We start from the raw sequence: 23,772 nt of genomic DNA on the forward strand, positions 1-23,772 counted from the left end.
AGTTCATGGAGCATCCTGTTCTAAAAGAACGAGGAAAAAAATGACGCAGGGTATTGGATGCTGATAGGGATAAAGGTGYTAAATGCATTTAAAAGCATATTTTTTAAAGCTTTTCTAAACTAATGTCAGGAAAATCTTCAGAAACAAGGTGGGTTTGTGTGTGTGTGTGGTGGTTTTTTTGTTTGTTTTTCCTCAAGCAGCTCATCCTGGCCAGGAAAGAAAAAAAGACTAACAGCACAACAGATCAGCAATCACTTCTGGAAGACTATGAAGTTTGTGTTCCTACCTCCCAAAGTATATATATATATATATATATATATATGTATTTTTATATGTATTATATAATCCATCATGCCTTTGTACATGACTGGCTGTGAAAGGTTGATGAGGTCTTGATTGAGATGTATTAGAAAAAATGTGAGAGAAAGCCAATGTAAAGTTTTTTAGAACAAGGATACGCAGATCTGGAGTAAGGGGAAGCTCGTGCAAGTTACTGCATACACTGCCAGCACCAATGGTTTGTTTCACTTGAAATCCCATTTTCTGAGCAAGAAAATTCACCAAACGAAAAAAGTTTTGCACAAAGGGAGTGACAGAACTCCAAGAATTTCTGCCTACTGTTCAGTGTGACTACAGAAACCATTTTAAAAATATTACAGCCTGAAAGGGTGCTTTGTAGCAATCATTTATCAAGGTGTAAAGAAAAAAAAAACTGAAATAAAATTACAATTCCAATGTGATTCAAGTCTTAGAAAGCTAAACGGACACAGAGGTTAAATGTGACATACCGTGCTTGCTGGAGTTCTGGTCAAGCGAAGAAGCAGCACTAGACAGATTATCCATTGAGTTGGGGTGTGTCCACTGAGGAAGGCGAGACTGGGACTGAGAAGTGTCCTTCACTGACAAACCACCAGTAATGTCCATGTTATTTACATTCATGTTCGGGTTCAGTCCAGCTAAGGTGAAAGAGGTCATTAGATATACATAATATACTGKCAGATTGAAAAAATTTAAGCTTTTGCGCTTGAAAATCCAGCTAAAGGTATTATTAAACATTGATTTTCAAATATTTTTATATATGTGTAGCAATTTACATTTTCAGTCTGCCGTCAGAATTTTTTGTTTTTGTGGGAAAACCAATTTACAATACAACTCCAATGAATTCAGAATATATTAAGACGTTGCTAAAAGGAAGAAAAAACACCAAATACAAATATATTTTAATGCTGCCAGTATTTCTACTTTCAGTCTCTTCAGTTGTCCCAGARAAGGCATTCTGTAAGAACGCACTGGAATGCAAAGTTTAAACTAGTGAAGAATTTGCAGCGTTTCATTGCTAAACCAAAGTATTCCTAAAGTCTTACYGGCACACCTTTATCTTGCAGATCATTTTATTTTGCTTGCAACATTAAAAAAAAACCCAAAGGGATTAACTAACCAGTCATACAGCAAATCAGCTGTTATTCATCAGAGTAGGTATTATACTATTTGGGTATATACTTGAATATAGAGAATAAAATCACCCAGACTATGCTTTCATTTAACATATACATGATATTTAGGGAAGAATTTTGACATGCTTCCACGATATGAACTTGGATCCTTTTAGATATATAATCGTGAGCATTAGTAGATCACAGACAGCTGAAATACGGTAAGAAATTCTTAGTCTTGGCCCCTTAATTCATAAATTCTTTTGCCTTCTGGCACTCCTGCTATAACAGCTCCCCATAGCAGTCAGAGTTACCTTTTTAACAGCTCTATGGCAGATAAAGCTTGACAATTCTATTGTACAGAGCATAAAGAATGGCACAAAGACATTATATGAATTCCCCTATGTTGTAAGTGAAGTCTACGGCATACACYACACAATCCTAGAAAACAAGTTACTCTGTTCAACCTGTCTCAAAGTCGGRTCAATTATATTGAAATCATACCTGACAGATCTCTGTCTAACCTACCACAAATGACCAGTGATGAAGATTTCAGAGCCTTCCCACGCAATTTATTCCAGCACTCTTTCCTTAGAGTAAATAAGTGATCCTTCATCTTCAACTAGATCTCCTTCGATGCAACAAAAGTTTATTACCTCTTGCTTCAGCCACAGCAGACATGCAAGATTTCTTTGAAGCTATTATTTAAATTTCTGAAGACTGCTGCATGTRTCCTGAGTTTTCTCTTTAGACTCCAAAGACCAAAGAATTTCATTTTTCTTCACCAGTCACGTTTTTGAAACATCTAATCACTTGCACTACTCTCYTTCTTCAGAGGCAGAGCGTAGGTGAGCAAGTATGGTTCACTTGTACAGCTACTAGATAGACATGTACCACTATGATTTTAATCATTTTGATGTTATTTAATAAACATAACTCTTGTATTTCTTGATTTATTATACTACATAGCAAAGTAGTTAGACACGGAAAGAAAGAAATACACTCTCTCTGCCTTTTCAATACCGAATGGCTTTAATGAAGGGCACTCACCGAGAGGGTAAGGAGCAAAGGTGTTCGGTGAAGACTGTTGCTCTTTGGTCTGCAGGTCAGGTAGGCCGGGAGCCTGGGGATGGGGTGAAAAGCTATCCATGGCTGATTTGCCTGCAGAGGGGTGCAAAGATAGATGTGGAGGGGGAGGCTGCTGCTTCATAAGCAGGGCCTGGGCCAGCTGGCGCTGGTGCTGCTGGATCTGCTGCTGCATGTTATTGATTGTACGTGCAACCTGGCAACAAAAGAAAAAGGATGAATAAGTGCACGGTGGAACAAAAGGTCACTAGACTTCTTGTGCCACTTTTCACATTGAAATAACAGCACAGATCTCTCTTTACAAATAAAAATGGACTGAACTAAGAGCTGAACAGCTTTATTCCAATTATTATTATCATTATTATCCTAGTCCTTTTCATTATTCAAACCACGCACTAGGTTATTGTTTCTAAGGACACTTTAGCTGGTTTGGTGCAACACAGTACAATCTCTTACTGCTTCTGAAATCAAACTCTAACGGTGAAATTGGGTTAGCAGTTACACCTACTTGCTGCTCCTGTTGTCTCATGGGTCCGGAAACATTACGCTGAGCCTGTAACATCTGCTGCTGGATTTGTAAACGTTGGTACGCCTACAAGATGGGAATGAGAGGTCAGAGGTCTGACCATATGCAACAAGCCTAACATGCTTGCTTGAACTGCTCTTGTAAATTATGAAACAGAAAAGACCCAACTCTTGGAGTTTTCTGAAAACTGTTAATGAAGCAAAAGCAACAATCTTGTAACAAATGTATTATAAAATGTGTTTAAGTCCAGAGATTTTTTTCTAAAACCAAACAGGACAATGAAACTACTGATGAGTAAGTTTGTCAGCAATGACTGCTCATTAAAGATAGCAACCAGATTTTTTACAAATAATTTGTAAGATAAGAAGCAAAAAAAAGAACGGGGTTACAACTATTAGTATTCATTGTATTTCTATAGTATTATGTTGTTTTGTTTTGGTCATGTTGAGTTCTGACAAAACATTGCATTTAATCAGTTTAAAATAAAAACAAAAATTAAATCAATAGAGTAGCAATAACAAGCTTATTTACATTAAATGTTGCCTTACTCCAGAAAAATTTCACAATTTCAATGCGGTTAATTGGGCAGTAAAGTCTTTTTTCAAGGTATTCTTCCTCTGGATCACTTGAATTTAAAATGCAAGTTGAGCTCTGCATAGGTATTTCTCAAGTAGCTGTGTACCACCTAATTATCACCATGGTATGAGACCAACACCGTTCTCCTCAAAACTGGGAAAGCAGATCAGAAATGAGTAGTGGTAACAAACACTAACAGAAGGCTTCAACAACTATCACGGTGACATTAGCAACTAAGGTAGTTTGTCATCCACAATAATCTTATATTCAACCCTAGCAAATACTGCCATACTGTTAGCAAGATATATCAGTTTTGATAAAAAAAAATCATAAAATCTAATTGCATATTTATCAATCATTTTACTTCTAAATCTAGCAGAAGTACACAGCATTTCAAAAGCAAGTATCTCTTAGCACATGATGTGATTCCATTATCGCAAGAAATTTATCCCACACTTTACTATTTATTAAGGCAACCGAATGAAGTTCTTCAGGTAACTCGGGTGACTAAGGCTGCCAAGATTTCTCTCTTGTTATGTTGTGACAGAGTAGACAAGTTTCACAGTTGGTCGGTCAGTTAGATATGTTGGTGTTTAATATACAGATTAGTGCTGTTTGAGGATATACTGTCTTACTCACACCAGCACGACTACAACTGACTTTTGGATTCCACTGATTAGTTTTAATGGATAAATATTCTACAAATGACTATTTATAAAGCCTGAGGTAGAAAACATGATTTTGTTTCTTTAAAAAGAAACTCTACCAAACAAAACACCATCTGACTTGTTTTAAAGATCTGTCACTTCCATTTATGAATTTAGTTAGCAGTTCTCCTATGTTATCTTCATGCCTTCAGTTCTGATTTAGAACTTATTTACCACGTCTTTTAACTTACCAGCTGCAGCTGATAGAGCTGGTTCAACATCGTCATATGCTGAGGATTAATTGGCGAGGTTAATAGTGCAGGGTTGAGACCAATGTTTTTTGCTGCAAACTGCAAAAGCTGTGCTTGAACCTAGAAATGAGAGGTGTATTAAATACTGTATATTCACTGTTCACACCGACAACTGTGTAAACCATAAATAAGAGTCACAAGACATCAGCTGAATAACACTACTGTTCTCAGAGTTTGTACATGAACTATCGAAAAATTAACAAGAGGCTATAATACAAATCTTAATAACCATAGCCAAATGTCCATTACAGAAAAAAGCAGAGAACAAATCCCTCAGCTCCCTAAAAATACTGCTTGCTGCAAAAAAAGGAAGGAGAGAATCTGCATACCCAGACAACATATGAGAACATCCTGCCCCTGTAACATGCTTGTGAGCTAGTAAATCAGCACAGAAACAGCAAGGAAACAGCGGCTGCAGAGTCAAGAGCATGACAGAACAAATACAGAGGAGAAGAGAAAGCATATAGGGAAACTCCAGGAAAAAGGGAAAACACAAAAGAGGAAGTTTCATCTAACCTGAGGGGATAGAAACTGAGGCACTTGAGCACGAAGACTAGGCTGGGATGAATTAAGAGGTTGCACTGGCGGTTGCTGCGGCTGTTGCATGGTCCTGGCTTGTGCTGCTCCGCTATTGCCAAACATACCCAGATTGCCACTCGGTATCTACAACAGGACAAGAAAGACATTGGCATTTAAGTGCACCATCCAACATACAGCCTGGAAGTTACTTATCTGCGCAGCCTTCATCCTCAGTGCTTATGACAGGCACGAATAAAGAAAGCAGTATATGCAGACTGTTCTGCAGGAAGCTTTATTGACTATCAGGTTTAGAATCGGGCGTGCCAAAGATCACTGTATACCCACAGCATCCCAAACCTGCCAAAACTTTGTGCAGATGTCTGCGTAGAAGGCAGTTGAAGCTGAGGATTTCCATTATAAGTATGCACGACCCTAGAGGGTCACACGATGAACAACGAAAAGTACTTGCCAAATGTCTTTGTGCTGACGTGGGAAGGGGTAGGAGAATGAAGTCATTAAACCCACAGCATCCTAAATATTAAATTATCTAAGCTGTTCTTGTACACGGTCATTTTACAAAGCCACTGATAATGGGCATAATATTAGTGCTGTCTCCGCTTCTCAAAGATATGCAAGTGCTGGACAAGTATTGCCTCAAGAAAAGTGGTTCCAAGAACTTCACTACATTTAAATTAATCTAAAAAGAATATAGGTAATCAAAGCCACAGCGGAATGATACATAGAGCTCTTCTGTGTTGCTTTTTCCTATCTTTGCTGGTATTTCGATTTTATGACAAAACYAACCTTTTCATAATCAACACGAGTTTATGACCTCTTAGTGTTTATGAATCAGTCTCTGTCTCTTAGAGTTTAGGAATCTTCCCTTCCATCTCCTTTCCCCTTCATTCCCTTTCAGCGTGCTCTATCACGGGGACAGCACATCCCTCCTGCCGCAATGTTCTGGGTGACCAGAGGTGCTAGGAGCACGGCTGCTTTCTTCCCACCTGTCAAAGCCATGAGCTGCCGCGACAGTTACGATAGGAACAAAAAGACCCATCGCTTCTCAGCCATCTCATCGCCGCATAACCGTGACAGCCAGGAGAGACGAACTAGAGCAGCGCCTCTGTCTTAAACTAACTCTGCGACAATCATTAACGCCTCCAAAAAAGAAAGCTCACATCAATCACGGCAGGGCTATACGGGGTTCAGTAGTATAAATCCGTAACACTACAGTCTCTTCTCAACGGATGCACGTAATTAGGAGGCTAATTGCACCTAAGCACTTGTTTTCCATCCTATAAAGCCAAACGTTTACACGGCAGGTCGTTTCTCCACTGTTCTTTTTTTCCCCCCCGCGAACAAAGATCGTGTCCTCATTTTCACTCTGAGCCACCGCTTCCAAAGGGGCAAGTGCCTGGCGCTAGCCGGGAGCCCCCGAGAGCTGAAAGGCAAGTTGGGGTCTCTGCGAGCAGCCTTACCTGTCTAGAAGAATTCAAGTTTTGCATGCCCAGCCCTGAGGCAATCCCGCCCAGGGTCTGATTAGGGAGTGCACTGTTTGAAAGGGGGAGCTTCAGGCTTGGTGAAGGCAAAAATGGTGAAGTAGTGGGCTCTTCCACTAGGCCGCCATCCTGATTGGAGAAACAAAGGGTGAGCTGTGTGCGGCGCCCAGGAGCGGACAGCGCACAAAACAGTTTCCCATGAAAAGACAAAAGGGCGTGGAGGAACAAAAAGATAAAAATGTTAAAAAAAAAAAGAAAAAAACAAAAAAAAGAGGTATGAATAATAGGGAATGAAAAGTATGGGGTGAAGGAAGAAGAAAAAGAGAAACAGGATTAAGGTACTGTTTTTCTTTACGTTGTCGCGCTTAAGCCACAAATGCCCGTTGCCCCTCAGCCACCTCTCCAGAAGGCGGGGAGGGACTCTACGTCTCAAATTTGGGGTCCGTAACGTAAAGCAAGTACAGAAAGTAGAAGCAACCTATCGCAGAGCCAACATGCAGCCCTCTCCTCCTCCCTCGTACTTCTGCTTCACCACCAGGTTTAAAGGTGGAAAGGGAAGAGGCCCAGCACGTTTCAAGGAAGTCTGCTGGTAGTTTGGCATATGCTCCGAAGCGGAGCACAAACACACGACATACCGCTTTTGCTAACGCAAAACTTGGGAAAGGACAGACAAGCTTATTTGACACTAGTCTGCATTTGGTTCCAAATCATAGCTCCACTCTTAAAAAAGCATTTTTGCATGACTCCCCTTTTTCTAAACCAGACACATGCGCCTGTTTGAATATTCATGTAGCGCTGACTAATATCCACTATGAAATGTTACTCTCCGATGCATCCATAGAGCACAAAACTCTTTAAAAGCAATAATTATTATGTTGCCTGTACAGGCTTTTTAAGAAGGTGGTTAAGACACTGCCTCATCCTCCCCCAGCCTGTCCTCCCCAGGAAGAGCCTAGATTATAGCAGTCGATGAGGAGTCCCCCCTCTCTCATCAACCAGCTGTAAGGACCCACGGTTGAACATGGACACGGTGCGCAGAAGGCAGCCCCCGCGGGGGGCAAACAGTGAGTCAGAAAATAAAAGAAATCACATAACCCCCAGTGAAACCGGTATAAATCTAGCCATTATTACAGTGGGGTACTGACTTGTGTGTCAGACGGGGCTTTGATGACTGAGAAGCCTGCAGCAAGCATGATCAAACAACGCTATGCACCGAGTACAGCTCCAAAACCACGCAGGGGAAAAAAAATCTTTAATTTGCCTCATGCTGGACAGATATTTTTAAGGCAATATCTTCACTGCCAGAGAGAGGCTTTTTTATAGCTGAGGAGCTAGGTTATTTCAGCTGATAAACCCAACCTCCCAGAAGACTGCGAGATACTGAAAAACATCTTTTGTTAAAAATAAAAAACCACACCAGTCCTCTAACCAGATACCCAAACAAATGACCTAACGCACTAAGCACTCTCCGTAAATGTTGCGTTCTAAGTTAACCCTGAAGAAATACGTTCTCAAGGGCTATCCTTAGATGCAAAGGAAAAGCTTCTGTACGATCAGGCACGGTGACGCTTGGCAGGGGATCCAGCTACCCTGAGGGGGACGCTGACATTTTCTAATGATATCCCCAAGGCCTTTCGGCTCAAGATATTTTACATGCTGCTGGACATCAGTCACACTCTGCAAACAACTGCAGCTTGCATGACAGTAACAGGTTCAAGGATTTCTCCTTACATCACGGACATATGTTTACAATTTGATCCTTCCCCCTTTAAAGCGAAAATCATTTCTGGTGCGCTCTTTCGCTCGGGTGCCACTGTTTCCTACGCAGGCACCAGTATCGGTCACGAAAGACTAATGTAATCTCCCAGTTGACTCAAATATCGCTAATGCATTCCCATGTCATTCTTTTTTTTTTTTTTTTCATTTTAGAATTATCCAGTGCTCAGGAAGATGAAAGAGAAGCCGCACTGGAGATGCAGGTTTCCAGTTTCCCAAACGGCAGCACTCTGCTTGGCTGCAAGGCCGGCTTGCTCAAGAGCGCGCGCCTGAGCTCAACTCCAGCAGACGTCTTTTGGAGCCAGTTTATAACACAGCAAGTTTATAATTGCCGCCATTCACTTGGTTCTAATTTTTTAATTTGAACTGCTCATAAGGGTGCCAACTGCGCCGCACACATCTGTGCTCTGACACATGGGACTGAAATCACTTCGTTTCACATACAGTATTTTGGTCGGTCAACAGGAAGGACTCATCAGCCTCAACCTAGGATGGGTGAAGTCTTTACTGTCGATACAATCATCTGTAACCCCGTATTTTCCAGTTTCTTTATGCGGTATCCATTACCTGAAGAATAATCTGTTCTACCTAACTTGTCCAGTCCAAATCTTTCCAGTGATTTTGTTACATATTTAACCCTCAGGTTAAACAAGTAAACAAACCTCTAACACTGGCATTGCCAAAATCATGCTAAATCCAGCACAGAATTTAATTTTTTGAAAGGATTTGACGCAGCTGTAAAATCCTACAGGGGCAGCGTTTCCTTCTACACTTATCCAATGCAAAGCACAATAATGGTGCTTAACGATACATTATTTTTAAGGCTTTGGAAAGTGTCCTACAAGAGTCCCATGTACCAAATATTACAGAATGCAAGCTGCATTACTCAATGTTTTTTATCCCTGTGAGATACAGACAATTTAGCACAGGATTCCTGAACACTTTGGCAGTCACTTGCCAACAACTGTCACTTCATGAATCAAAACAGCCCAACAGATGGATGCCAGACTGCAGAATGTGCCAAAGGTCTTTACACAAAGTCAATTACAAAAGTAGTAGAAACCACAAGTTAACTTTTGAAAACCGAAAAGAAATCCTCTTTCAAAGAAGGAAGCTAAAGAAATAAAATTTCACCGCAAAATAGGATTCCTTCAAACCTGACAGAAGTTATGTACAGGCATAAGAAACTTGCAAGAGGTGTAATATTTGGAGATGGGTTTATCACCAGTATTTCTATTTTTGGAAACAGAAGAACTTGAAAGATGTTTCAAAATTTGACAACATAAAAAGAAACAATCACGGGATCATAGGAAGCAGAGATGGAGGAACAAAGAAGAAAATGAAAATCTAACTTAAAAATCTACTGATCATCATGTAAGTGCAAAGCCTCAAAAAGTGTTTCTGCTTAACGATGAAATATCCTATTCATTACCCCAAAGACAAAAAGCTATCACACTCACTAGGGACAACTGGGAAGGATAAGGTTGAAAAAATCCCCATAATATTTGTATTAAAAAGAGGAAACAGTCTAGTCAGCTAGGAAGAACTGAAGAAGACTGAAGAACTGAAGAACTGGAAGAACCTGATTGCAGCCAACACGCATCAAGACTTGTAGGCCTGTATTTATCACCAACAGGGAAGAAGAGCTGGTCAGCGAATAAGATAATATTGAAAAGGAGGCTTAATTTGTAAGGGGAGAATTTCATACAGTCTCCTATGTGCTCCAGAATTTGGAAGACAGGCTGGAAGCAGCATCGGGGCAAAGGTAAGACAGGACCCAAAGTTGGCAATATGAGAGAAAGGATAAAAAAGCAAAGGGAGAGGAGAGCAGGAAGGGGAGCTGATATTTTTTCTCTCTGCTCTGTTTTTGGCACTTTGATAAATATATCACATCTTTTCAATGGTCCAGAATTCAACATTAGCAACTAATTGTGCTAAAAAAGTTAAATGAAACCTTTTTATGGTTCAGAATTTTCAATAGAGGGGTGGTCAGTTCTGATCACCATCAAACAACCACACATTTCTTCTGAGCTTAGAAGAATGCTCAACAGGTACAAGGAGAATACACACCAAACTCGAGTCCTAACACTCAGGAGTGGGTCCCAACCCTAACTCCTGTGCATCAGGAAAAGATTCTTTGAAGCACTCTGGGCTTCCAGAAAAATCTTACATTTTTCTCTTTTTTTCTGTTTGTTTGTTTTTACAAATTTGATGGCTCCAGAAGACATCAGGTAGCATCTTCAGGCAAACCTGACACCTAAGTACAGCATGCTTGACTCCAAGTAAAAGATAACGTGGCTAAGATCATGTCTCAGGGTACTGCTAGGCTGGATCTGTATTTTCTTGAAGCCATTGGATTTTCTCCCTTCTCCTTTTATGGTGCTACAGGGCAAGATAACATCCTGAAAAATAATACAATTAACAAAGCACTGAGTGCCAAAGATTAACTCAATGTGACACAGAGTAAAGAATACGTGCGGCAAGCGTTGAAGAACAAGTCCAGGCAGAAATTCAAAGGAGACATTTAGTTGCACAGACCAATCTGTGCAACTTCTTTATCTGAATAAATGAGTGCTGATTTTATCCTTCAAAGAAAATGCAGCAGAAACAGCACTGAGACTCAACTGAAGTGAGCTGAGAGATGAGACAGAGGTAGCAATGAGCACACCAGCCTAGCTTTCAAGTTCACCAACATGAGGAATTTTACATAACTTACTGAAGACTCAGCAAAGCCAAATAAAAGGATAGTGACTTCGTAAGACAATAGGTAAAGTCAGGAATGTTGGCTCGGATGCTTCGTGCAGCTGTGGCAGACAGCTTGTTCACCGACCACAGAGAAGGATGACCTAATCGGGAAGCGAGGCAGCTCCAGGTTCACGCTCTGAAATAGTACCTCAAAAGGGCAAAAAAAGTTTTGAAGAAGAGGAGCTGCTCTAACAGCATGAGATGGAAATATGGAAAGAAAATCTCTAGAAAAATCCCCTCTTCTTAGAGTAGAGACTACATTTGTTTAATCCACTTAGCAAGTTGCTCAACACTGTGATAGCTAACAAATAAAGTTTGGAATCACAGTTATTTCCTTCGTTATAAGAAAGTCATTGTGACAGATTATGCCTAGACTGACAGATTTTACTAGCTGTATGAATATGAATGATTTTAGTACTCCCTTTTCAATACTTATGTTTAACATATGTTTCCATAATTATGCGTTATGCTGCATATAATGAACCTCTCTCTTTGGCAATAATGTTACTGCTCAAGATATTGTTATACTAGAAAAGAAAAGGTTAATTGGCATACACGCACTAGTCTTGTGCCCTTCATCGAGAGGGATCCTTCAATTAACATATTCATTCAGGTTTGCCATAAACAAATAGATTGGCCATAGTTAAGAATAAATGATGAACTTTATGGTGGCAGGAAGAGAAAAAGAAGAAAGAAGAGCTAGGCTGTGTCTGACATGCTGAAAATATATAATCAGCTCAGTCTGGTTTAAGAAAGGACAATATAAAAGACACGATATCACCATAACATGAGTAGGGAGCCCTGAGAGAACAAAGTGTTACTCCCTCATAAGCAGAAAAGCGTATTTCTAATATATTCATATATGGAGGAAACTGCCACGATACTACATTAAGAAGCACTGTGACAGCATTTGAACTATCACAACTTTTGCTATGTAAGGACCCTCTAAAGCAAATCTTAAACATGCACTCATTTTTTCTTATTAATATAAATAAGCTGTAACAGTGTATCATACATTTGTTTTTAAATCAAATCAACTTGTTTACAGTCTGCATTGTACCAGAACAAAAACGCAGCTAACTGTCTAAACTGCAAAGACAGCAGAAGTAGTAACAGCTGCCATTAAAAGGTCAGTGCTTACCAGCTGCTCTAGCATAGCACCTGGATCTGAAAAACCACGCTAATTTTCTGACCACAGTACCTGGGAACCTATCACACCTAGGACCATAATTTTAAACAGAGCACTAGAGTTAAGGCTACAAGAAAACACAGGGTGGAGGACCAGGAAAATAACCATTATTCAGGGTCCCTGAAGTTTCTAATATACGTAGCCTGTGCTAACAAGACTAGATGTCTTTACTACCTCACATCCTGTGAACAGCCCACACAAAATGAATTGGTTTCAGTGCAGTTTGTAAAAGGTACTGATTTCCACATTCAGAAGAAAAAAAAATACAAAAGCCAAAATTCACTCACTGTCTTTATTGCCACTTCAAATAACCCATGAAAAAGAATGGCACCACAGACTGATCCTCCTCTAGTGATAATTTTCTGGGGGATTCTGAGGTGCTTTGGTGGGTCGGTGTGTAGGACTTTACCTCAGGCTGTAAATTGCATTTCCTACTGAAGACCTGGCTGCACTGTTCCCTACATCCTTTTCTTTAGGCACTTTGTTTCTTGGACACCTCTAACTTCTGTAGCCTTCTACTCAATCACTACCTGGTCCTGGAAAATTGGTCATACATGACCACAGAAAAGGAAGCTTATCAGAGAAGCTATTTTCGACCGTGTGTGTCTGCTCTTTGAGTTAACATAAATAAATTGGTTCCTCATTCCTAATTAAGTATTGAACTTCCACAGGAATCTATAAGGAGCTCAGAACCAAAACAGGTTTTAGGAGCCTAGGTCTTTTGAGGATTTTGGCCTAGGTCCCTACTGGCTCATTAGCTTGGGCAATGCTTACTGACTCCTTGGACTCTTACAGACCAAGAGGCTTTCTGTTCCCCTTGTTTCTTTTTTCTCCCCATTACTAATTCCACCGCACTTTTTTGCCCCATTACTAATTTCATTGCATTACTGATTCCTTGGGTTTTTTTTTTCCTCCAAAACATAACATTGGGGATGATCATTATTTATTTCTATGTGGAAATCAAATTGCGGATCTTTCCCACAAGGACTAAATTCGCACAAGGTAAAGGAAGAGAAGAAAAAGAATAAACCAGTATGTAATTATATATCACATTTCTTTGCGGAGCTTTCTAAACAGACAGTGGAAATCATCAGTATCTCTACATCGCTTACAGTTTTGACTTGTCAGTGATACCCATATTTCTGAGCCTACCTTGTCAAGGAAGGTGGGGCGGTCCATGGAAGACTCTTTGGAGATTGGTGGTGGGCGGCAGCCAAGGGGTTTGGTGACCATTCCATTGTAGTCGGTCACTCCCATTCCACGCTTGTCCATTTCCACCTTCTTTTCCAGCAGAGCACCTTCACAGAAAGCAAGGGGAAATACATTGAAAAACAAAGGTGGTGCAAAGAGAGCGGATTGTCAAAACTCTGAAAACCAAAACACACTAGAAACTATTTCTAAATCTGTTACAAATCAGTCCTTTTTAAACAGAAAACTACATATTTTGCCTCTGAAAGTACTAAAACCTACACACCCCTGCTGGTCTTGATAGTAACCCACAGAAATGTCTTGCATAAAAAAAACCCCAAAACAACCAAAAAAACCCCTTTAAAAAATAAAGTTATCCAATTAAACTGGACTTGGTAAGATCAAACTCCAGAATCATGAATATTTTCTGAGTTGCATTAAAGAAAAAGAATTTCAGTTACGCAGCTACTTACTCATGGCCTGATCGAGATTCATATTGTTGCTCTTCAAGGCCTCTTCCGCTGGCTCTCTCTGTTAACAATATGGATTAAGTTAGAAAAAAAAGTAACCATGCTTATATGATTTCAAAGCAAACTGAGAAAATGGATACGTCTCTTAAATACTGGATTTAACATTTACTAAATGGCACAAATTATGTTTATACATGTTTTTTCTGCTTTTACCAATTCCCACAAAGATCCAGTTGTTTCAGTTTGTCAAACAAGTAACAGTTGTACAAGGTCAAGCCATATGCATCTTCTATTAAATTACTTCCTATTTTCTGTGGTTAAATTAAGTGTAACTACTATATGCCTCTCTTAGCAAACAAACAAATAAATAAAAAAAACTCCAGCACACAGCTATACTCTTAATTCCATCTGTTTAATAAGGGAATGGGGAACAGAAGAATTATTACTGAAGTTCAAAGTAACACCTGTTGTCATAAAACTCAGAACTTCAAAAGTTCTACAAATGTCATCAAGTTAAGTATGTCAGCAAGTAATCTCAAAGAGCGTTCTATTAACTTATGGTAAATTTCTGAAATTAGGGAAAATGTCTAGATGCAGATAACAGAACTAATTCCCTGACAAGAGGAAGACTAATTATCTTTTTGAGGCGACAGCCTGAAACATCAGAAACAGAACTACAAGCTACAGAGGCTAAGCCACAAATATGCTAAAATATGAACGCTACTCACAGGGAAGCCCATGTCCGTGAGCTGTTTTATCAGACGGTTCATGATCCAGGCCTCATCTTGCTTGCTAGATGTCTTCATGCCCTGAGTAAGTAAGTGGGAAACTCCATTAAAGGTCTATTTTCTATAAGCAAACCAGTGACATGTAGATCAAATACATGACCCGTTTTCCCTCTTAATAATACATGTTACTATAAGCTCTGTTAATACAGATATTTATAACGTATACAGGAACCCTACAAACAAAATAGCTAAGATTCTCTTCCCCCACAGAGCATAAAAAAATTGTCTCAGTTGAACAGCTGTTGAATGTACTATTTACTATTTGATTTGCTGACCTGTGAATTAAAGTGACCTTTAAATTTTTCATCTTTAATCTTGGCAGAAAAACGTGATGAAATAAAAAAATTCTGAAATAGTATAACACTTCCCAAAAAACATTCCCAGAAAATGACTTTGCAACCTGAAAGGTAAGAATCTTACGCTATTCAGCGCATTTTCTTAAAAACAAACAAGAATGTTTAGATAAACATCTTTAAAAGAGCTCTGCATAGCTTCTCTCTTGCAAAATCCTTAAGAAGTACTCTTCAGTTCAGTTCTTCAGAAATTACCAACAGACAAGTGTGTATTTGTTTTGGGGTGTGGACAGTACGGAAAAACAGCCTTACTTGATCAAATCACTGGCCTAATTACGACGGCTAATGGAATAACAAACTAACTGGCTAAATGTAATCCTAACTCCTTTAATTTATGGGCTGGCCTTTTCCTGAAATAAAGACTCTGTGCAATGGAAAACATCCTAACATAATTGCACGTGTTCTTGGTTGAGCGTGGCATTAATACAAATTTACTTTGTTCTCATAACAGTACACACCTTACAATTATCTATTTGTTTTTGGAAGTAGGAAATAGTTTTTGCTGGACCACTTCACCGCAGACTACAGTTTGCTTTTCTGCCACTACAGAAAGTGTCTGAAAGTCCCCCTTATGCTTTTTCTGTTTGCTTCTGTTAATACGTTATTATTTCTTTGGAATACATGGAAGCTTATAAAACTTACAGAAAACAAAAATAACAAGAAGGAACCCCCTGAAGCATCTGACATGCTAAAAGTCAAAGATCTTCCACTTTCCCCTGGAAACCAGGTAGGCTATGCTTGAATCATTTATTATTGATAAACATTATTGATAACAGTTAGCTTATGTTTGTGTTCAGGTGTTGGAGGCCTAATTTAAGACTTCAGGTGTAATGTCTATGTTGGGCCTAATAAGTAGCAGCTTTTACTTTATTTGCTAGTAAAATGGTACATAAATCCACTTCCCACTATCACCAGGTTCATTTTTCACCATTCACAAGGGAACAGATTTTCATTCAGTCCAAAGTAGTAATACTAGGAAGAAAACTGGTAAGAACTGATGCTTGAAATGCTACACTGTAATTCTGCTGATTTCTAGAGACTATCCTTATTTTTGTCCTACCTTTTGAAGTCCTTTCTTCGGGGCATTCCCCCAGGAATTACAGGAGGAGCTGCTCTCTTGAGAAGCAGTATTATTCCACATATCTCCTTCTTCATCTTCCCACTGACTAGTACTGAGATTCACTTCATCCCCACCACTGCCCCAGCCTTCTTGCATAGATTTTGAAGCTGGAGGGAACGGAGAGAGGGAGAAGAAAACCAGATCACTCCGTCTGCTGCAAATTTTACAGAAACATCCCTTTATGTCATATCTGGTACACTAATATCTGAGCATTTTCAAGAGATACAAAGGTTCAACAAAATAGCTTATTTGGCATTAAACTATAAGGACGCCTTCCTTGAAGCTATCAAAAAAGAAAAATACTCTAAAAACTGTCATAGAAGGAAGAAATCCAGCCACAGCAGGTCTTCCTTCTCCTGAACAAGTAAGATCTGTGGCCATTCAAGTCTCCTGAGGAACAAGGCACCAGAAGTGTGACCACACACTGATGACATACAATTTTGCTTTCAATGAATCTCACCATTTTAGCTGCCATGTTCTTCCTGATGAGCAAAACCGAATTTCAAGGCTACTGGCAGTCAGAAGCAAACTCGTTCAGACCTCAGAAGAATGGGATCTGAAGGGAGTAAGCGGGCTAGCAGGAACACTTTAACTGATGAGGTTGTGTTGCCTCATTCTGTTCTGCTCAAAGGCTGGCATAACACATTTTAAGACCGCTCACTCCTCTTTTTAGGTTTTCTGGGACTATGCAATTGTCTCTCAGTATAGTATTTTGCAGAAGTGGAGCTAAAAGACCACCACAGCCAAAAGAGACTTCTAAAAAGCACCTTAGCCTCCAAGGCATTGGGAGATGGAAGGTTTTTATTAGTTAGGAGTCTCAAAGCAGTAAGTAGTTCAGGATGTTCCTGAACCTGTGAACAGTCTTAATAGCTGAAGAAAATATTCACTTCTCTCAGTTTCACAGAATAATGAAGTTTTGACTAGTCATTCTCAGGTGTTTCTTTTCCCACCAAAATCAATCCTATCCTGAGTTCAGTTGCTTCTCATCCTGATACAGGTTTGTTTTAAGGGCCTAGGGATAAGCACTGTTCACATTTTTCTGCAGTTTTACAGGTTCCTGTATCTTTGCAATTTATAAGGTACTGCTTTCAAAGTACACAAAAAACTGTAAGGAGTATATTTAAATCTTCTGGGCAAATGCACTGCATTCATATTTTTAAATGCGTTATCATGAGAGAAAATTTGGTATCTGGAATCTCAAAGTTTTGAGACAGTTTCTGGACTTTTTGAAAACAAAATAATTAAGAAAGCCTCTGACTTAAATGCACAGAAAATCAGAAGAAAGAAGTGCTGTTTAGAAATACCAGTAAAGACATTCCCCCTCATTTCTCTGAGCACTTCTCCGAGTGACATCCACGTGGGTACCTGGTTTGCACAGTGCTGGGGCAGCAGCTGGAGCGGTTGTTCTTCCGTACGTCCCTGCCGGCTCGGCAGGATTATCTCCCCACCCTGTACCACTGCTGGGGGGCTTCCCCCACGCCGAAGTGCCATTATCAACTGCAGCAGAAGGGGAGGACGGCTCTCCCCAAGAAGCTTCGGTCTTCGTGTGGACAGTAGGCATTTCGCCCCAGCCTGCTGAAGCAAGGAGAAGAGGAAAGGTTTACTAGTCTGTCTGGGAAGAGCATGAACCAATAAGCAGACCCAGTGACTCTAATTAAGCATATTTAAAAAAACACAACAAAAAACCCTTTGATTTGGTCTCAAAAGTCTTTTTCTTAATTGAATACTGGTGCAAAGTTGTTAAGATGCAGGTCATTTTTCTACATAGCCAGGAGCAGGCACGCTGCTGCGTAAGTACCAGATCTTGTCCGAAGGGAGCAGTTGTTTCAAAAGTCACTTCTCAGAGCAGACCAAACAGGGATGACCTCTGCTAGGACACCACTCTGCCAGGACAACACACCCAGCAGTGGGAGCACTGATGAGACCAAGACCCATATTTGAGCTGGACCTTGTTTAAATGAAAGACTTGAAGCAATTTTAATGCCTCTTAACTATATACAAATTAGAAATCTCTTTTCTCGTGCCCTATGAGTAAATCAGACGTCTGTGTTACCACCTTAAACATTCATTGATTATATACATTGAAATCAGCCCTTAAACCCTTTATTAAAGGCTCATGGTTGAGCGCGTTCCCTACATCCCTTCATCACTGAGGCTCTACATTATAATCCATATGGTTTTCACAGCCCAACTAGACGTGAGTGCAATCAGGACCTATAACACAAACATGAGGAACGGCAGATAGAAGTCACTGTTTTCCAACAGAGTATTATTTTAACTCATTGAAAGATGTAAGCTACTATAAAGAAATGTCCTTAGCCTGGCTTGAATCTAATGCGCTTAAATCCATATGGCACTGATTTTACTCCTGAAGTTGAATATACCAAGAACTGTCATGTAGCTTTTGAGCCCTGAAGAGCAACATGGAGCGACACAGAAAAAGCTTAAATTGGATTTTAAATTACAATTACCTCTAAAAAAGGTTTCTTTTGAAGTTATTTGCTTCTGTTTTTTTTTTTTTTTTTACACATAGGAATTCAGTATTTTTGTTGAACACCAGCACTTGAGGAAAATGTTTTTAAAGTTTTTTTTTCTCCCCGAAACAATATGTAGACAGAACAGCTTCCTACTTTCATGGAAGACCGGTTTGTTTTAGCAAATTTTCCAGAAAGACAGACTTTGATCATACATGGATTTCAAGTTACTTTTTAAAATACATAAATGAGTCATATATAACAGGCAAGAAAACAAAGTATCTTACATTTACCTCCTTTCTGCACCAACAGATACCCAAAGAAGGTGGATAATGACAAGGAAATCATTTAAGTAAAGGGACTAAGCAATAGTGTTTCATCGAGCAACGTGTTTACATTTGCTAGAAGTCGTTGCAGGACCAAGTGATTTCAACAGAAATTCTGCTACTAGAAGCCGCAGGCAATGTACACCACCACTAACATTTTGGACACTAGTTGGCAAACAGTGGACAAAATTCCTTTCAAAGAGATGGTTTCATATCTGTTCACCACTCTAATGTCACTGTATGATATATTTATTTCAGGTTCCATTTCTTAAATCAACAACAGTTCTCTTAGATAACAACAAAACTGTGCATGACACAAAATACTGTCAAACTAAGCCTACATGTTCAAGAACACATATAAAGCTCTTTTAGTACCAGTGTTTTAAAAAATATTCCTAGCAAAAAACCAAATTTCATTGTTTCTCACGCAAAGCCAACTCTCAATCGTGGTATGGTATTGGAGTTATGGTAACAATAATAAAAAAAAACTTCCCTATGAATTTGTAATTAAAAATTTGAAACAAAACCGCTATGTTCTAAGCTGTATCAACCAAACTTGAATTTCTGGTTAATTTTAAGGTGTATACAAATGATAACCACACACAGGCACACACATGTATGTATATAACTGAACCACTGCTTAACACAACAACTTTCTTGGTGTTTCGCCTAAAACCCTTATTTAAGATTGCTGCTTGCGTCTTTAAGTCAACTCATTTAAGCGACACTTTATTTGAATTTCTTTCTCACTACTCAGGAGGCCGCCTTGTCAGACAACTGCATGTATTTATTTTAATTATACTAGCATCTGAAAGGGATTAACTGCACACAAACGAAACAAAACCCCAAAGCATCTCTGAAATACCAACTAGAATGCAAAGGCGGAGAGGGCAGAATAGCAGTATTTCTCTGCATTCATGCAAACTACTCATAAAATCAACCCTAAAAACACAATTCATATACTGAAGCGGTAAAGCGTACTAGTTTGTGGAATAAAAAAATTGAAGGAATTGGACCATTCGTTCCTGTAAATTCAATAGCGGTGATTAAAGACCACAGATGTGCAACGCCGAGTTATTTTTGCCTTAAGTGCGCTGAATAGTAAATATGGGATTACAAATAATGAGATAGCCTCTGCTAAGATAATACTTGTACCTACATAAAAACAAACAAAATGCATTAAAATAAACATTGTCAAAAGAATCTTGACAGATTAAATTAAATTCAGCAATTTAGTTAATAAAAATGGAAGGCTGCCGCAGAAATAGTTTATATACTGCAAAAATTAACCTCTACCCACAAATTCTAGAGTATTTATCAATTATGAATCTGTTTTTCTCCTCCAAGATAAGCACCCGCTTTCTTAATGTTATTACCTCTGCGCCACCTTTTTATGACTCTATACAACTGCTCCATTTTGGAAACTTAAAAAAGCGCATAAGGTTACATTTTCAAATGGATGAGGCAAAATGCGACAGGCAGCAGGAAATATATTTGCTTTGTGTTCTGCAGAAAAGTCCCTTTTTTCTTAAAAAAGAAAGAAAAAAAAAAAGAGGCTCGTCCTTGATTTTTAAAATAACCCAGTAGGATTTGCTTTTCAGACACAGGTGGACTATCGGACAGTCCAGTGCAAACAGCTTGCCTCTGGCAGCGTGATGCTTTCCAGTGCTATATAGCTCACGATAAGGGCAGCTTGCAAACTCCATTACAGAGGGTTGGGTAAATGCAAGGAACTACTTTTAAAGTTTCTTTACGCAGTTGTTTGGAAGGAGAACACCTTCGGAGCGGCCTGAAATCTGAAAAAGCCATCAATTTTCCAAAGTGCTGCTCAGAAAAAATTTGTGATTTTCTTTATGGAAAAAAAAAATGTATCTAGACTTTCCTGAGAAAAAGCTCCATGCTTTAAAAAAAAAAAAAAAAAGACAGATCCGGATGAATGTTGTTTTAAACAGAATAAGCTCTGTTAAAGGGTTCTTTGGCAGGAGAGTGAGGTTTTAATACTGAAATTTCTAAACACTTAGAATTGCAAGAAACAAAAAGATCACAGTGAGTAATAGATATGGACACATTGGCAGTTTGTTTTATAGGGAAAAATAAACCCATAATTAACACTGGGCCCCAGCCAACAGGAAATCCTCAAGGGAAAGTGAAATGTTAACTAAGCTATGGCAGGATACAGTTGTTTTCCCTCAAAACAACCCTATAGCCATTTGGATGACAGAAATTGTTTTCCTTGAAGTTGTTTGGTCCGTGATAAATACCAGAGCGTATGACTACAATACAGGCAATCCAAAACATTAGGACCTTATGGAGATGAAAAAGGAAGAGATTCTGCAGCAAAATGAGATTACTTACTAAATCTTTGCTAGTTAGTCTAAGAATAATGGAAAAAAAATAAGCTGTAAGGGGGGGGGTGTATGTTTTCAGGAGTCACCCATGAGCCTTGACCTTTCATGTCTTACTTTTCTGCAAGGGTTTCTTCTCCATGCAGTGGAGCTCAGGACCTACTCACGCTGCTCAGCACCAGGAGAGCTGGCAGGTCTGCACAGTCTGTACTTACAAATCTGGCTTTCAGCAATGACATCAACCTTGAGCCAAAGCAGAGGAGAGGCTTTGCAGAATCTTCTCCCCCAGAACTCGCTTGTTCCAGGGCTGAGCAAATTCTACACACGTTCAGTTTATCCATGAGTATCCTAAAGGAGCTCCAAATTGATCTGGTTTCAAATCCACTCTGATGCAAATTCAAGGTATGGAAAATGCATCACTCCTGCATTCTCTGCTTCATGCAAATGACATGTTACGAATGATATATAAGTTGCCACCGAGACAATTGTATAAGATGATTAAAGGAATAGCAAGAAGAGGACTTCAGAGTTTCAGAATTTAGACCTGCTTCAGAGTTTTAAAATTTCAATTACTTACTCTCTAGGAACTCCAGAGACTTTACTTCTCAATATAAAATCTCCATAGGTAAATCTACGTTATCTTTTGCTAGTTCCTTCTTCCAGAGGGAAGACTGACTACTGGAATCCTGCCAGTCTCCACCTGTCCAACAGGAACAGGAAAATTATGGGCCCACTTGTGAGCATTTGGAGGAGAGCGCCACGGCTCTTCAGGATCCAACACTCGCTCTCTTTTGCTCATCCCCTGATTTGCAAAATCACTTCTCGCTCCTCATTCTCCTTGTATGATATTTGGAAGAGTTACAAGTGCTAGTAAGAATTATGCATGAGTAATTTAGGTTAACATTTAATCTAAATCAAAACCACTAGCTCTTTGCTTGTCTTTCCAAATAACTCACCAGCGGTTTGGGAGGAAGTCCCTAAAACCAGAAAGGCATACATTTATCACATTAGCTACCACATTTTGTTTTCTTACAACACAAAAAGAAACTCCTTGGAGCATTTTCATCAAGTGTGTACCAACATCTGTTTCCCATCACTAGCTTTTAAGTTCTGTATTCAAGGAATTTTGAGAACTGCTGGGGATGGGTGACAACCTGAATAACAAGACTGTAACTTGCCCTTCATTTCTAAACTAATGTAGTATAAACTTAAAACTCAAAGGGGATTGCTGCTCCCTGGTGAACAGTCAACTGGTGCTGCAGAGCAACAGAAAAATCCATCTCTCTGCTTTGAGCATGCGTGTGCCGTCCTGCAACGGCACCACAGGCTTCCTACCAGCACAGGAAGAGAAGCCAGGATTTGCTATTCTGGATGTTCCTCAAATAACGGTAAATGATAAAAGTGATCGGCAAGGCACATCGTGATCCATGCAAAAGTTAAACTGCCAGTTTAATACCTTAGTTCAACGGCTGGAAGATTTTACATGAGCACTTACCAGTGCCCTTTGGCTCAGCCTTTAATTATACATAATCATACGTTTTTTACAGAACTATCGTGCATGGAAAAGAACTGTTGGATGAAATTTGGTGGTGGATTACAGGAGAGTGCTGGCTACAGGATCCTTGTCTCACTTACTGTACAAGTTGAAAACGCGTAGTTGATGGGACAGGGAATTGCAGTAGGAAAAAATAAGGTTAAACGGTACTCCAACATACTATAAGCCTATGTCTGTCTGCATCATAGAAATGCCACGGATTACTTCAGCCTCATTTTTAGGTGTCCCAGATGAGACATTATTTATAAATGTTTTTAACTCCGTATAAATTTCAACAAAGATTAACTTATTTGCAACATACATTGTTGTAAAGCTGCTATGTGCTATATGCAATGTTAAAAATCAGGTCTTAGGCACTTTGAGTTGGGAAACTAATGGGATCATTTAAATTACATTTTTTGCTCTCCATGTGTAAGATAAGCATAAGACTAGTCCTTACCAGGTACAGTCAAAAGTAAAGATTGTCATAATATGTAAAGGCATGGAGGACAACTCCTAGCTTTCATTGATTTGGAGATTAGATGATAGTTCTTTAAAACATTTCTACACCTGTGGCCTTTATAGTTGTACTTATGTGCACATCTGTGAGTGTATGTAAGCAAAAACACACACACAGAAAGCGTAACTTATGCAGGCTTGATCGCACTAGCTTTTAAGAATAGTATCAAATTGTATTTTAAATTGTCCTCATTATCATTATTCAATTTATCCTCCTTCTTGCCTATTACCCTAAGTTTATTTTGGGGGTTGTTTTTCCTTTAATACCTTAGAATTTTCCTAATAAACATTTTTGCAAGATACTCGACACTGTCATTTTAACATGGTCGTGGGGCATCTTGAGTAGAT

General features: G+C 39.3%; 1 protein-coding gene across 10 annotated transcripts in view; it reads right to left on the reverse strand.

The window, feature by feature from the left end:
* Positions 1-23,772, reverse strand: part of TNRC6C (trinucleotide repeat containing 6C) — a 90,875-nt gene that overhangs the window by 13,320 nt on the left and 53,783 nt on the right. For 8 of the 10 annotated variants that reach the window (XM_026068553.1, XM_026068550.1, XM_026068548.1 and 5 more), the window contains 11 exons: positions 17,592-17,801; positions 16,167-16,333; positions 14,694-14,774; positions 13,969-14,026; positions 13,460-13,605; positions 6,577-6,726; positions 5,096-5,242; positions 4,520-4,639; positions 3,028-3,111; positions 2,484-2,715; positions 789-956 (listed from right to left, as the gene is read on the reverse strand). In XM_026068553.1, the coding sequence (XP_025924338.1) occupies positions 789-956; positions 2,484-2,715; positions 3,028-3,111; positions 4,520-4,639; positions 5,096-5,242; positions 6,577-6,726; positions 13,460-13,605; positions 13,969-14,026; positions 14,694-14,774; positions 16,167-16,333; positions 17,592-17,801 (1,563 nt within the window). The remainder of the gene's footprint in view (positions 1-788; positions 957-2,483; positions 2,716-3,027; positions 3,112-4,519; positions 4,640-5,095; positions 5,243-6,576; positions 6,727-13,459; positions 13,606-13,968; positions 14,027-14,693; positions 14,775-16,166; positions 16,334-17,591; positions 17,802-23,772) is intronic. The other 2 variants (XM_026068544.1, XM_026068546.1) reach the window with 2 other exon arrangements.

The sequence above is a fragment of the Apteryx rowi genome, unplaced genomic scaffold, assembly GCF_003343035.1.
Source record: "Apteryx rowi isolate R43461 unplaced genomic scaffold, aptRow1 scaffold_275, whole genome shotgun sequence".
NCBI lineage: Eukaryota > Metazoa > Chordata > Aves > Apterygiformes > Apterygidae > Apteryx > Apteryx rowi.